The 14,079-nt window shown below is 52.7% G+C and overlaps 6 protein-coding genes across 6 annotated transcripts; 3 read left to right on the top strand and 3 right to left on the bottom strand.

Moving 5' to 3' along the window:
- Positions 1-539: 539 nt before the first annotated feature.
- J4E83_003943 (uncharacterized protein) lies at positions 540-1,237 on the bottom strand (the record flags this gene model as incomplete). The annotated part of the gene is made up of 3 exons (XM_049330875.1): positions 540-978; positions 1,028-1,110; positions 1,169-1,237. 3 exons carry the CDS (start codon positions 1,235-1,237, stop codon positions 540-542), a joined length of 591 nt encoding a protein of 196 aa, XP_049190292.1.
- A 190-nt stretch (positions 1,238-1,427) lies between these two features.
- J4E83_003942 (uncharacterized protein) lies at positions 1,428-2,083 on the top strand (the record flags this gene model as incomplete). The annotated part of the gene is made up of 2 exons (XM_049330874.1): positions 1,428-1,772; positions 1,826-2,083. The coding sequence occupies 2 exons, from the start codon at positions 1,428-1,430 to the stop codon at positions 2,081-2,083; spliced, it is 603 nt and encodes a 200-aa protein (XP_049190291.1).
- A 323-nt stretch (positions 2,084-2,406) lies between these two features.
- On the bottom strand, positions 2,407-2,709 carry DPH3 (Diphthamide biosynthesis protein 3; the record flags this gene model as incomplete). Its single annotated transcript, XM_049330873.1, has 2 exons — positions 2,407-2,463; positions 2,515-2,709. 2 exons carry the CDS (start codon positions 2,707-2,709, stop codon positions 2,407-2,409), a joined length of 252 nt encoding a protein of 83 aa, XP_049190290.1.
- A 332-nt stretch (positions 2,710-3,041) lies between these two features.
- On the top strand, positions 3,042-5,459 carry J4E83_003940 (uncharacterized protein; the record flags this gene model as incomplete). The annotated part of the gene is made up of 2 exons (XM_049330872.1): positions 3,042-3,258; positions 3,400-5,459. The coding sequence occupies 2 exons, from the start codon at positions 3,042-3,044 to the stop codon at positions 5,457-5,459; spliced, it is 2,277 nt and encodes a 758-aa protein (XP_049190289.1).
- Positions 5,460-6,970: 1,511 nt separating this feature from the next.
- On the top strand, positions 6,971-7,189 carry J4E83_003939 (uncharacterized protein; the record flags this gene model as incomplete). Its single annotated transcript, XM_049330871.1, has 1 exon — positions 6,971-7,189. The coding sequence occupies one exon, from the start codon at positions 6,971-6,973 to the stop codon at positions 7,187-7,189; it is 219 nt and encodes a 72-aa protein (XP_049190288.1).
- Positions 7,190-11,871: 4,682 nt separating this feature from the next.
- On the bottom strand, positions 11,872-13,188 carry J4E83_003938 (uncharacterized protein; the record flags this gene model as incomplete). Its single annotated transcript, XM_049330870.1, has 2 exons — positions 11,872-12,408; positions 12,463-13,188. 2 exons carry the CDS (start codon positions 13,186-13,188, stop codon positions 11,872-11,874), a joined length of 1,263 nt encoding a protein of 420 aa, XP_049190287.1.
- Positions 13,189-14,079: the final 891 nt, after the last annotated feature.

Here is a 14,079-nt window from a genome sequence, read left to right as displayed (position 1 = left end):
TTCGGCGCCACAACGTAGATGAAGGGCTGACAGTTGTCATTCGTCCTCTAGTGGGACTTGGAACGAACTAGTGAGCGGTAAATTAAAAGCTTGTTTCCATTAATCCTAGCTCGGCATTGGTTCCAGGCGCGACGTTTCGAACATATACCGACCCTTGACCTTTACCATGTGTTTACCCGGTCCGGGGAAATTCACAACAGTAACCCCACAGGACAGGTAAGCAGGCGCGCTATATGTATAGAGGTCGCATGCGACATGGAAGAATTGTTTGCGAGTCCGCCGAGCCTGTGCGGACAGGATGAGGGGGTTTGAGTAGTGCCGAGGAGTCTGACACGATACTGACTGTGGGTGCCATGCTGATGCGCCGGGCCCAGATCTAGACGTTGAGGAGGCCGGTGCGCTTGGTGAGCTCTGGTTTCGCCGTTGGGTCGTTGCTCTTGAACAATCGAGGCTGTGTAAGCGGTTGGGCTATTCGGCGCGCCCAACGCTTCGAGCGCAACGCTTCTGGCTTCACGGATCTTGATCTCGTACTCTCTTCTTCATCTTCCAGCCCACATGCCATCGCCCCTTCCTAGACCGCCGAAGGTCAGTCCACCCATAACACCGCCACCGCCGCCAATGTTCTTGCCTTCATTGACAGGTCTCTTGGCGACTCTTCCCTGTGCCTTGACGCCTTGAATGACTTTGTCCAACTGCGTCTCTACTACGACTCCGCCCACTATCATCTCACCCAGTGTCGCATGTAATGTCTCGAAGTTGAAGATCAGATCCAGCTCGCATACGTTCTCGAAAAGACCATCGAGGGCTTGGACGAAGACCTGGATGAGATCAAGAAGCGCAAGGGGCGATTCGGTGGATGTAGATATGACGATGAAGTAGAGAGTCGCGTAGTGGCGGTAGGTGACGAGGGAAGGTGTGTCGTTGTGGGGCGTCGTGGGTGTGCTGGATTTGGAGCTGCTGGCAAGGAGCGGCGGGAGGCTAGGTACATGTTAGCGAGAATACTGTCCAAGACCATGGAAGAACGCACGGTAAGAAGTTACATGCTGAGTTTGGGCGGTTGGCGACGAGGGTGAAGATCTCAGAGATGAGTCGCTGCTGGACGCTGGTTTCCTGGGCGGTGGTGAGTACGGGAGCCCTGGAGCGCAATGTCAGGTCACGTGTAATGTACCAGCTGTGTGTAGAACTTGGTCAGTCGCGGCTGGCCGGCATTGTTGAAGACGAGGACTGCGTTGATCATGGTGTGGATAGGTGGTGGTGAGGCGCACACTGGCGTTGGACATGTCCCACCGAAGGATGCGGGGAGGCGCGCGAGGGTCCATGCTCCTCCAGCTTGCGTCCAGCCCAGGAACAGAACACGCTCCCGCTACTCCGCAACTTCCACCACCAACAATCCTCTCAAGCACACCAACCCATCCAATTCTGTCACAATGAAGCCAGCTACTCGATTCGTCAGCACAGCCGTTCGTCGCGCCGCCCGATCTTCCCTCCGCGTCCAGTCGCCCGCCAATTGCATCATCGCCAGCCGAGCTCCTGCCATCAGCCATGCTACCCCCGTTCGCAGCTTCCACGTGTCAATGGGCATGAGGGTGGGCATCATGCCTGGCGAGGAGGACCCGAAGCCCAAGGAGAGTGAAGCCCACGACGAACCTGGCAAACCCACAGAGCTCTCAATAGAAGAATTCCACGAGCGCGCAGACTACTACCTGGGCGAGCTGGTACAGAGGTTAGAGGAGGCCCAGGAGAACGACCCGGCCATCGAAGTAGACTACTCCGTCAGTCACGATTACAAAGCACAACGTTGGATTGGATACTAATTCGATTGCAGGCTGGCGTCCTCGAAGTCACTTTCCAAGAGAACACATTCGTACTGAACAAACAACCCCCGAACAAGCAGATCTGGCTCAGTTCGCCAATCTCCGGGCCGAAGCGATTCGACTGGGTCGTCGCACAAGAGGGCATGGACTTCAAGGAGGGCGGTGGCATCGGCGACTGGGTATACATGAGGGACGGCAGCTCGCTCACTGAGATTCTCAGGAAAGAGCTGGGCGTTGACGTCAGTGTAGATGACCAGGTCCCGCGTTAATAGAGCGTGCTATAGTCAGTAGCACATGCTCTAGTACGTCGTCCCGTCGCAGAGCATATTTGGGCAGATAGCCTCTTCTGGCCAGGAGAGTATACACGATGATACGGTAGCAAATAGCGAAAAGCGACAACAATTTATGATTGCGCATTCCCAACTCTGCTTCCCCAAACATTCCATGTGGTATCTCCCTGGTCTTTGAGAGACTGCGACCACGTTGTATAGCCAACTTCCCCCAAACGCCGATATATGCATTCCAACGCCGTAGATACTGGGAGACATGGTATGGAACCTCGTAAGGTGGTATGAATTGATAGTCGAGGAACCTAGGCGGTAATCGCGACGCTCTTGGGCGCATCGTCGTTCTCTGGTGGGAGATCGGACTGCAACATGTCAGTGCTCAAGTCTCGCCATGTACTGAGTAGAAGACATACCGGGTCGAAGATGATGCGTATCATCAGACTACAACTGGGACAGCGCGCAATGTCCTCTCCGTCGCGCATGTCATAGATGGAGATCTCAAAACGGTCGCCGCATGGGCACGGGTGGTGGTATATTTGCAGCGTCTCGTCATAGAAGCAGTCTTCGATTTCGATCTCATCGTAGAGGTTCAGCTCTTCGTCGGCCATGTTGGGTAGGTGTGCGCGTGGAAAGAGCGATTGAGTTCGTCGCCGACTGCGAGGAAGTGGCGGGGTGGGTGGGAACTTTTGGCCGGCACGCTAGCCATGGACCTGCATTGATCCGCCCGTCCATTCACATCACCAGAAGCTCCGAACACGTACCGTAACGTCGAGGCCGCCCGCCTACCCCGTCCGCGACTTTCATCTGCACCCTACCATGGGCGCGCACCTGAGACACGAAAAAAACTGAACAGGTTTGCAGACTACATCAAGACAAGAACCTTCAAAGTGGGTGACCTAACGTCAACGTAGGCTCTAGGGTGTTCAGCACGTCTAGAACCATGGGCGACGTCGAGTCCGCCACGGTGAAGCTCGCGGAGCTGCTGCGACACCCAGAGGACCTCGACAAGATACCTGCGCTGAAAGCAGAGTTCATGCGCAAGAAGGCGGCTGTAGACGGACAATTACGCCATGGGTTGAAAGAGCAGCTTGAGTTGACCCAGTCGGGTATGAGCAGCATCACCGAGGGTCAGCGCACCGTCAACCTGATCAAGGAGGGTAAGTAGCTGCCACGGATAGTCCTCAAGATATCCTGCTAACTTATTACTAGTATGTAGCTCCCTTGCTATGCTTTGCCAACGCGGTTCTGAGACCTCTTATTATTCGTGCTAACAGATTCATAGGAGATGATGAAGATAGACAAGCTATGCGCCGAGGCCCAGAATATGATTCAGGACTTCCCGCACATCAACCTGGTTGCGCAAACACACAAGAACTTCGAATCGGTGGAGAAGATGCGCAATGACATCGAGGCCTTTGAGGAGCGCCTGGAGAACCTCGAGATCCTGCTGGCACAGGACGACGAAGACCCCGCGAACCAGCCGAACCTGCTACAAGTCCACTACGGTCTGACGCAACTACGAGACATCCGCGACGAAGCCATGGGCCAGATCAAGAACAGCGACACTTCCACCGAACTCATCGATAACCTCACACTCGAGAGCGGTATTACGGTGCAGGACCTCTTCGCGCGCTTGGACGACGTCGTAGAGTGGTTTGACAGGCATATCGGCGAGGCGTGCATAAACCTCATACAGTTGGTGCAGACCGACAACGTAGGCATGGTGGTCCGCTTGGCCGTCGTGATTGAGGAAGAAGAGAAGACGGACAAGAAGATCAAAGCGCTGCAAGATGCACAGAGAGAGTTCGGAGATCTCGCCTCTCGCTTCAAGTCCATCACACAAGGGCCCAAGGAGCTTCGCGGCTACAAGGAGAAGTTCATTACCTCCATCGAATATGTTTGCAAGGCAGAGATGGACGGAGTGAGAGAACAGTTCCAGGAAGACCCCGAGAAGGTCGAAAAGTACTTCAAGTGGTACTTCAACAACCTGAACACAGTCAAGCTGGGTATGGTCGAGCTCATGCCGAAGAAGTGGAAGATCTTTGACACATACACCAACATCTACCACAAGCAGATGCACGACTTCCTCATGGAGTTTGCCGATGATGAAGCTCTTGGGCCGCAATACTTGCTGGCTGTCATCAATTGGGTGGACAAGTACTACGTCAAGATGCAGAAGCTTGGGTACTCAGAAGAGCAACTACAGCCACATGTCATCGACAACCGCAGTCCCGAGCTGATACGGACCTACCGCTCCGTCATCATCCAGGCTGTGGATCAATACATGGAACGCATCAATACACAGGACCGGCAGAGATTCGTGCAGCAAGACAAAACTGCATATGAGACCAACTTTGACGGCATCCTCCAAACGAAGGCTCTTGGAGACGTCTGGACGCTTTTTAGCCAGAACATCGGTGTCGCTGCCAGTAGTCAGCGTCCCGACGTTGCTGATGGTGTAGTCGACTCCATGTTCCGTGCCCTATTGTCTCGCCAGCGTATATGGACGCAACTGATCGACGAAGAAAAGGCCAAATACCTCGGACCTACTCCCGCGCAAGATGAAGATGATATATATGTCTTGCAGGAGTGGCTCATCGCTCTTGCAAACGACCAGATCATCTGCATTGACGATGACATTGACGGCAGTGGTCAAGCCTCCTTCCTAAGCGTCTTTGAGCGTGAAGTCACGCCTATCGTCTCCCAGGATTACATGATCGACAAGCTGGCCAAGAATGTGGACGAGGCCAAGAACGGCTATATTGACATTTCATCGCACTGCATACAAGTCTTTAGCGAGCTCATCTTCATGGTCGATCTTAAACCTGTGCTTTCCAAATTCTTCACCGTCGAGTGGTACTCGAGGCAGGATATGGCATCGATCATCACAACGTTTAAAGACTACGTGGATGAGTTTCTCCCTAGGATCCACCGCTCGCTACAGGATCTTATCATCGATTCTCTCGCTGACGAGCTGCTGGTTCAATATCTCGGGGCTGTGCGCAACAAGGGTGCCAAGTTCAAGAGGACGGATCAGTTTGCAGACAAGATGAAAGACGACCTTTACACGGCGTTCGACTGGTTTATGTCGTTTGGTGAGCAAGGTCGCGATATCAAGGACCGATGGCGCGCTGTGCAACAGTTCCTTAAGCTGCTGGAATGCGACAAGTCGCAGGTGCAGTTTGCGTATGTGGAGTTCAAGAATGCTTATCGGGATGTTAGTATTACATGGGTGGAAGCTGTTTTGAGAACAAGGGATGACTTTGACCGGGGCATGTTGAACGCGGTTAAAGCAAAGGCCGCAGAACCTATAGCAGAGGATGCGCCTCCGGATCCGATCATGGGCAGGGTGAAGTAAGGCTTGATTTGGCATATATCAATTTCGGAGAGGGCATCTCATACAAGGGAAAAAACTGAACAGGTCTAGAGCCTACATCGACGCCAAGTCACCTATCCTGTAGGTCTGCATGTCAATGTAGGCTGTTGGCCTGTTTGGTTTTTTTCTTGGTGGGCCTGAAGGCATGTTTGGCGTTGGAGGTGTGTAATATGGGGTCAGTGTTGCAGTCGCCGGCAACGCGGCATCACTAACGACTCTAGAGCAACACGAGATACCCCGGATTTCTGCTCGTCACTAGATTAGCGAATACGAACTTCCTCACATCATGTTCACTGAGCGAAAAGTGTACAATCGCATCGTATTGCTGACTTGCTTGCGGTATGACGTCTGCAGACCCCTATCCGCAGTTCGCGCGCTCTCATCAAACACAAAAGCAGCGATGGGCGAGGATGAGCAGCAAGATCGACAGGTACATTTCCTCGTCGACGGGAGCATTCATGATCGAGGTGATAGCCTAGCCCCATCACGGCTAGCGTCAGGGGTCCGCCCACCGGCGTCTCAGAACGGTGGAAGGCGCCGCGTGCTAATATTGAGCCGTTCCTATCAAAATGACCTTAATATGCAGGCCGCATTTTTGGTTGGAAGCTGTGATTAGGGATGTTTCGAAACAACTCGTCCTCGAGATGTCGCGTGCAGCGATGGAAATAGAACTCAACGCCTTTGTAACAGCAAAAGCAGTCTGAACAATCGTAACGAGGCGCGCGAAACACAAAAAGCCCAGCATGACGCGCAACACTCCCCCACATTCATCGCGGCAATGGCAAGGCTTTTGCAAACCTCATGCCGCGCACCTACCAACCGTCGATCAACAAACACAATTTCCGCTATCGCCCACCCCAACCTGTGAGCAATCCAGCATGCTCGCCACACCTGACATGCAAGGATGACCCAACCAATCTAGACCACCGCCCGCGAGGAAATGAACCAACTCAGTCGATCGATGGGCAAGGCTGGCGCGTCCTCCACCCACCCCATCACCTGTCATATGACTACTAATAAGAGGGCTGTATAAGACCCATTGGACCGCCTCATATCCCTCCTACTACTCTTCTTCTCTCATCATCCTACGATCCAAACATAATCTATAGTACCTAGTGTTCTATTAGCCACTCATTTTTTTTCTTGCAAGCCAAGTCAAACTCACACAGTCTTTACTACCACCAATCACTCAACGACTCGACTTTACGTCTCCTAACGCCTTATACCCAATTTACCTTCTCCCAACTTCTATCAACATTCAAGATGCGTTTCTCCGTCGTCGCCGCTTCCCTCGTCGCTGTTGCTGCTGCTCAGTACGGTGCTCCCGCTGCTGAGGAGTCCTGCTCTGCTGCCGTCACTGTCACTGTCACCGAGTACGTTTTTCCTCTTCCCATTCATTATCGACTTTCGTATTAATAAACATGTCCAGGACTATGCAGCACACCCCCGTCGCTCCCTCCATGAGCTCCGCCTACTACCCCACCACCGCCCCCATGGCCCCCTCCTCCGCCCCCGTCATGGGCGGCACCGGCGTCCCCATGGTCCCCGATGCGTCCTCCGTCGGCACCGGATACGCCATGCCCACCGGCACTGCCGCCCCCACTGGCAGCATGACCGGTCCTCCTCCCTCTGAGTTCACTGGTGCCGCTTCCGGCCTCAAGGTCGGTGGTGCGCTTGCCGGTGTCGGTGCCGTTGCTGCTTTCTTCTTGTAGATTGAGTAATAGGTGTGGTGGTTTGAGATGGATGGAGAAGGAGATGGATGAGAGATTGCGGTTGTTGCGATACCCAAAGGGTTGCGTTCTTTGTTTAGTACCTTTTTTGAATTGATGTTTGATCCCGGTTGTGGCTTTTTATGAACGTGGCTCTCCTGTTGGTGATGTTTGGGCGGTTAGTGAAAGATGTCTGTAGTGACTGAGTGAAGAAATGTCGCTGACAGTTATGAGGTAGCTGTGGAGGAAGGGCTTTGTGGAGTATATGTTTGGAAATTGCTTTGACTGACTAGGAACTACTGCTTTCTTTACCATCTTCTCCGGAAGAGTCTTCTCAGAAGATTTCTGACAGGGTTACCACAACCGACGCTGTCATTGCTACTCCTCTTCGCTACACCTCCGCCCTTCAATGGAACTACCCACTGGACATCTCTCTTTACCCTTGGCTGTGGACGATGCGAGGGCAGCGGATAGTAAGGGTAATCACCCTCCTTAACAATCGGCAACGAACCCTGAACCTCTGGTCCCAGTTCCAGGGCTTTCGTCTCGCGCCCTACTTCAGTCGCTGACCGTCCTGTCTGCTCCGTTCTGTCCACGTGCTGAATCTTCTCATCTTGTTTACGGACAGCATCTTGAGCCGCGTCAGTAAGCGCGATACTCAATGGTCTCGTATCCAAGCTGTCTTCATCTTTGTTCTCTTCTTCTTCGTCTTCACCATAAAGGTCCAAGTCATCAGGCAGGATATCGCTCATCCGCGTAGTTTGTGATCCCCAACCTTCCTCTCCAGTTGCCCGTGCGCTAGATGAGTTCAAATCACCAGATGAACTATCGGACAAATCAAGAGAGCTGATACTACCATTGAAGCAAGTGCGAGGTAGTGGATACGCAGGCAAATCTTCCGTAGATCTTGAAGTACGGAGAACGTGGTTAGCGTGAAAAAGAGTGAGTGCAGGAGATGGCGGAGATGGTGGCAGAACAGGCGAATCAGTACGGAAAGATGTTGGGCTGAGGGTTATCGTTGGGCTGAGGAGGAATGTTTGGGCGCCGGGGAATACAGGGAGAGTTTTGACGCTGGCGTGGAAGGTTGTTGTTGTAGGAGTTGGACTAAGCAGAAACGTTTGCTTGACAACTGCATTCGTGGTAATCGTCATGTTGGGGTTTCGTCGTGGCATTGTCCACGATTTTCGGTCTGGAGAGAGCGCAGGGATATGGCGAGTGATGTATGTGGTCGTGGATCTTCTCGTGATCGGTTTCCAACGGAGAGATGCGAAGCGGTAGACGAAGAGTGCTGCGTAACAGGACAGCGAGACTTGCATTCTTGCTGAAGGCTTTCATAGTAGGCTTATCACAGAAGTAAAAGGTGAGCGTTGGAGATGCACTGGTTAGTAAATAAGGACATTGTGGCTGTGTGGAAGTGGACGGGACAAAGATATAACAGCGGCGATGAGATTTGGTATGGAGACAAAGAACAGATGATGGTAAGCTGGGCGAACAGTGGTGATTATATACCGTGGAACAGTGTAGATAAACATTTCGACTAAATAGCCATTCTGTCTGGCTTTCAGGAAGACTATATTCGCTTCAGACTTTCGTGGGTAGCTAACCCAACATTGAGATACTCCCCACTCATCATCATCTCCCCCTTCTGCAACAAGCAAGCTCACACTCCGGGTCGCAGCACCCAGGCATCGCTCCAGGGCCCATTTGCCTCAACGCTGCATCGGTAGCAGCTTCGTCGAGAGCAAATGTTGCTCGTGCAATAGCAGCCTGTGCTCTGTCAAAAACCATGCGTTCTTTAGCCCATTTTTTCGCAGCAGCCGCTTTCTCGGCTTCCTCTTTTCTCTTGGCAGCTTCTTCAGCACTAAGAGGCGGCTCGTTGCGACCCTGTATCTTCTCTGCAAACCACGACTTAGCTTTGCGCAGTCCAGATCGCCCCGATGCTGCGATTTCAGGTAGGACTTTGGTCTCATTCCATGTCGATAAGTGATGGGTGCTTTTTCTGAGATCTTTAGAACTTTTCTTGAGAAGTAGCCGGCTGTTGATTGGTACCTTATTGCCTAGGTTGGGCGCTCGTGTGGTGGCTACATCAGTAGCAATGTTGCCTAGAGGAGATCGTGGTGTGTTGATTTCACACGCAGCGGTATGTTCTAGTCCCCATCTGTCAGGTACTTCCGTGGTATCGCTACCTGCTTTGCTTTCGGTGTCGCAATCGCTTAGAACAAGTCGTGGCTGATCATTTCGCCCAAAGGCGACATTTATAGCTCCTCGCCTGTTCCGCTTTTCCGTAGTATTGCTATCTGTGTCTGTGATGCAATCGCTTACAACAGAGCATGATCCATCGTTTTGTTCAAGAGCAATGTATCCAGTTGCTGGATCGTCAGGCAATTCTGTGGTATAGCTTTCTGTATCTGTGTCGCAGTCGCTTAGAACAGAGCGTGTGTTGGTGGTTTGGTTGACTACGGTGTACTTGCGCTCTCGTCTCTTGGGCGCTTCGCCGTTCTCGGAGTCAGTAACAGAGTCAGTTCGAGTGGAACCTTGCCTATACTCGTGTTGGTAAACCTGGCTGCGACGCATATGTATTGATCGAACGTGTGAGCTATAGGAACTTCGATTGCTGCGATTGATTTCAGGAGCGTCATCTATCAGGGCTTCGTGTGAGATGGTAAATGTCTCTTTTTGTACGAGAGCTGTTGGAGGGATAGACGTTGGAGCTGACGGTAGCGTTTCCGCATTTGCGAATCTCATCGGAACTTCTGCACGAATTTCCTCCCAGTCTTCTCTTCTCGAGAATGGTGGGCAGGCGACGATGTGCCTAGAAAACCTGTCTGTTGGTGCTGGCTCGGTATACCTTGGAGACGGAAAAGGCGCTGGGTGAGGATTTTCCCTATCGTACAGTTGCTCAATGCCGACTATTCCGTGACGACGAGACGACCGATCGACTGCCGCGTAAGGGATTGTTGCAAGAGATGATAATCGTGTATTTGCAATACCAGACCCAGGAGATGTAGCAGGATCCACCGTCGGCTCAGCGGCGTTCTCACTTTGGTCTGCTCGAAAAGTAGCCCGAAGATCTCCGTCACGCGATTTGTGTGGAACGTCGCATGCTTCCATCCTCTCGATTTCCAACTTGCGTTGTCTGGCACTCATCGAGCCCCAAGGTCGAGATGGCATGTTAGTCGCAGGCGATATGTCTCAATCCGGTTGAGAGCAGCTCACCGGAAATTTCCTCTCAAAGTGCGGAGAAAAGGCGCGGCCGATGTGTTTGGGCAACAACACTGTAAAGGTACATGTTTGACGGAGGAAGAATGGTGAAATATCGAATGCATGCTAGATGGTGGTCGAAGGAGGATTGATGAGCTTTCAAGATCATCATGATGAACATGGGGAAATGGAGCCATATCGAAGAAGATGAGATGTATCGCCGAATGTGTAGAGAGAACAGAGCGCAAAGAAGATCCAGTAGAACGAAACATCTCTAGGCGTTAGCGAATCGTATGAGGATGTCCTCATTTAGAGCCTCCTTCTCCTTCCTCCTTTCCTGCCTGCGACCAGATATCGTCATCGTCAGTCACGTTGTCCTCATCCGTCTCCTCCGATGAGCTGTCCGAGGAAGTAGCTGGAATAAGCCACTCTCGCAGATCAGGATCCTTCCTCAACTTTGTGTGTTTCAGGCCACTGAGTACTAGACGATCAGTCCGACGATAGTCATTCCAATCGTAGCGCTTAGACTCGTCTATCTTACAGTAATGACCTCCGCCCTCGCCTCCATCGCGCTTATAATGGGCATTGAGGTTATGGCAAGAAGTTACATGGCGGACGTCGCATGCTTCCTTCGTGTAAATTTCGTATTGGCGCTGGGCTTTAGCAATGCGATCCATGGTCCACTTTTCTTCTCTCTGCTGATATCTCGATGTAGTCCGGCTAATTCGTACGCCTTACCAATACAGGCGTTGTTATGTAGTACCTGTTGACAGGGTCCGCTGGGGAAAGCTCTAATTGTGTAATCAACGTCCGTGGACTGTCGAGGTACCAAGCTGAAAGAGACGGCCTGAAGCTGTGCGACGTAGGAATGGAAAAGGACCGTCGCGCTTTAAAAAATTGCCGTTAAGATATAATATGGTAGCATAGACTTTCTCAGACCGCGATTTAGACTGTGGATTCGTAGAATGGAAAGAAGTATAGGGTTCTTCTGTTTGTCTGCGTGTGAGGTGTTGATGCCGTCCTGGTTCAGACGATTGGTCGTTGGATCTGAAGACTTTGGCGTGTATACGCGTGTTCTTGGTATATAGGATCGGCATTTGAACTGTGAATAAACAAGAGTGCTGTCATGTAACCGGCGATGAATACATTGTTTGGTAAGATGGCCATACGTTGTGCAAACTAGAGGAGATTAGAGCTCACAGTATGAATATTTCCAACTAACCACAAGGGAAAGACATGTCTCAGACCGACAAACAGCCTGATCAGCTGCAATAATCTTCCATTGGTCATGTGTGGTATACTCCCGGGATGCGGTACGTAGAAGAAATCTAAACTTCGTGTAGATTGCCGTAAGTAAGGTATCAACGCCACCATAGATGAACGCCTATGCGTGAATCCCAATTTTGGATGATCGGACGCGCCAAGTAGTGTGGTTCGCGGGCCGTCATAGACTGTACAATAATTACGAACTTCCTCTTCAACACTCAGCGCCGGCTTTTGAGTCCAGCCCGAGCAGCTGTTGATCGTCGCTCCGGTTTCGATTCGTCTCCGCTCTCGGATTCACCGTCATCCAAATCATCGCTCATGGGCTCTGACATGTCCCCTCCCTCGTCATCATCCGTCTCTTCTGCCTCATCGTCGATGAGGTCTTCGTCAGAGCCTTCACTACCCTCGTCGGAGACGTCATCCATTTCCATGTTCAGGCCCATATCGTCCGACGAGCTTTCATCGTCTTCCTCCATTTCCGGGCGCGATCGCTTCGGGGTTGCAGTGGCTCCCTCGACCGACTCGTCATCAGAGACGTAATCGTCCTGTCCCTCGACGTATACCAGTGCTTCGTCCGCATCGTCGTTGGCGGCTTGGTTCCGTTTCCTGAGGTCAAGTTGAGCTTGTAGCATATCCAGGCGACCCTTCAATGACATGAGCGGCATCAGCCCGCTCGAGCGTTCTTTCAAAACCTTGTTCAGTGCGGTGAGTTGCTTGACGATTTGGGGCTGGGAAGCGAGGTATCCTCCGTGGGCCTATGAGATAAGTGTTAGTCGAGGCTTTTTTCCATTGAGAGGCAGACTGCTTACGGCCAGACTCCATTGTACCCAGGCCATCAACATGCCTGCTCGGCCAGGACTTCGGTGTAGCCTCTCAGCCAATCTCTGCAGTAGTGTTCCAACCAACGGCGATGGCAACCGTTCGACAGTAGCGTAGACCGACTCTACATCGACCACCTGAAGACATGAATCGAGGAGCTCCTTGTCGTTGGTGCGCAGGGCTTGAGTGAGGACGGTGCCGAGAGAGTTTGCATTCGGTGGTGCAAGTGTGCGGTTCTTTGTCGCAGTTACTGCGCGCTCCGGGTTGGGGTCGAAGGCGTCTTCAACGCTTATAATTCGCGACTCTTGGACAGGCTCAGGGCCTTCTGCGCGTAATCGGTCCCCGAATGTGAGCTCCTCCGGTTCCGCGCCATTCTCGTCATCCGCAGCAGCGTCGTTCTCAGCATTAGTCTGTGTGGGATCTTCTTGCGCGCTGTCCGAGTCGTCATCGCTCTCTTCCTCGGCGCTGCTGATCTCTATGACGTCCGCGTCCACCATGTGCGCATCGGCCGGTCCTTCCACAACAGCAGTGGCGTCGTCGACTCGGTCTGCCTGCGCATTCTTGACACCGTTTATCTTCGCTGTGGGCTTGGCCGCATTTCCATTTACTAAAGCTTTGAGACCATTTTGGCGGACTGTCGCAGGCGATTGCGCCAACTTGGGTTTTTTCGCAGGCCGGCGGTCGCGATTCTTCGGGGTTGCTACGGCGGCGGGCATTTTCTTGGGCACCGGTTGTGTTGATGAATCGCAGGCGGCGCGTGTCGAAGGCTTCACCGGAAGTTTGTACAAGGCTGTGATGTTGCAGCCTGAAGCAATGCGCAAGATGCGAGTGGTCGCAAAAAATTTGGGAAGAGCGAATTACCCACCTCTGCACGCACGGGCCTGGCGGACAGGGATCATGGCGTAGAGCTGTCAAGCTCGCGGCGACGCGTTCACGGCGCCCGTTGCAACAGCAGATTCATCGGCAAGGGAGCGTGATAGTCCAAGTGCATCTCAAGAATGCTACAAGAGAAGTAAATAATGTCCAGACGCGGCGTTGCGGACGCGCATAGTCAAGAAGTCGGCAAGGACACGTTCCCTTCGAGGCTAGTGCACTTCAGGGGCTGCTCTGAGGCTTGGCTCGGAGATGGAAGGGCCGGGCTACTTAACCCCAATGCCTCTCCTCTCGCGTCTGTCTTCGACGTTCTTGAGTCCATTTTCCTGATCTGCCTCCAATCAATACGCGCCTGCTCCCGATCACCCAACCTTACTCGCACTCCCCCGCCACACCTCATCACCCGCCCAAGGCCCAGTATATCGCGTCCCAAGTCTAGGCGGCTGCACCCACTTCACCCGACATAATTAATACGCGCATCCATCCCCGTCTGTCTGCATCCGCATCCGCTGCACACTAGCCCTCACCGCCCGCCGTCTGCGCTCCCAAGCCGCCGTCACCATCCGTGCACCACATCACCAACGTTTGTGTTGTTGTCGCACATCTTGAGAGGGCGCACAGCTGCACCACGCCGTTATTGCCTCTTCCTCTACGCGCTTGGCCCACCACAACAAACGCGTCGGCGCTATAAAGTCTGACTCATCACCGACTGCCCTCGCCGCCCTGCTACCTCG

The sequence above is a fragment of the Alternaria metachromatica genome (genome assembly GCF_023757995.1).
Source record: "Alternaria metachromatica strain BMP 0045 chromosome Unknown scaffold_6, whole genome shotgun sequence".
Classification (NCBI taxonomy): domain Eukaryota; kingdom Fungi; phylum Ascomycota; class Dothideomycetes; order Pleosporales; family Pleosporaceae; genus Alternaria; species Alternaria metachromatica.
The sequence above is the reverse complement of the archived record's forward strand: the minus strand, read 5'-3'. Positions and strand labels throughout refer to the sequence as shown.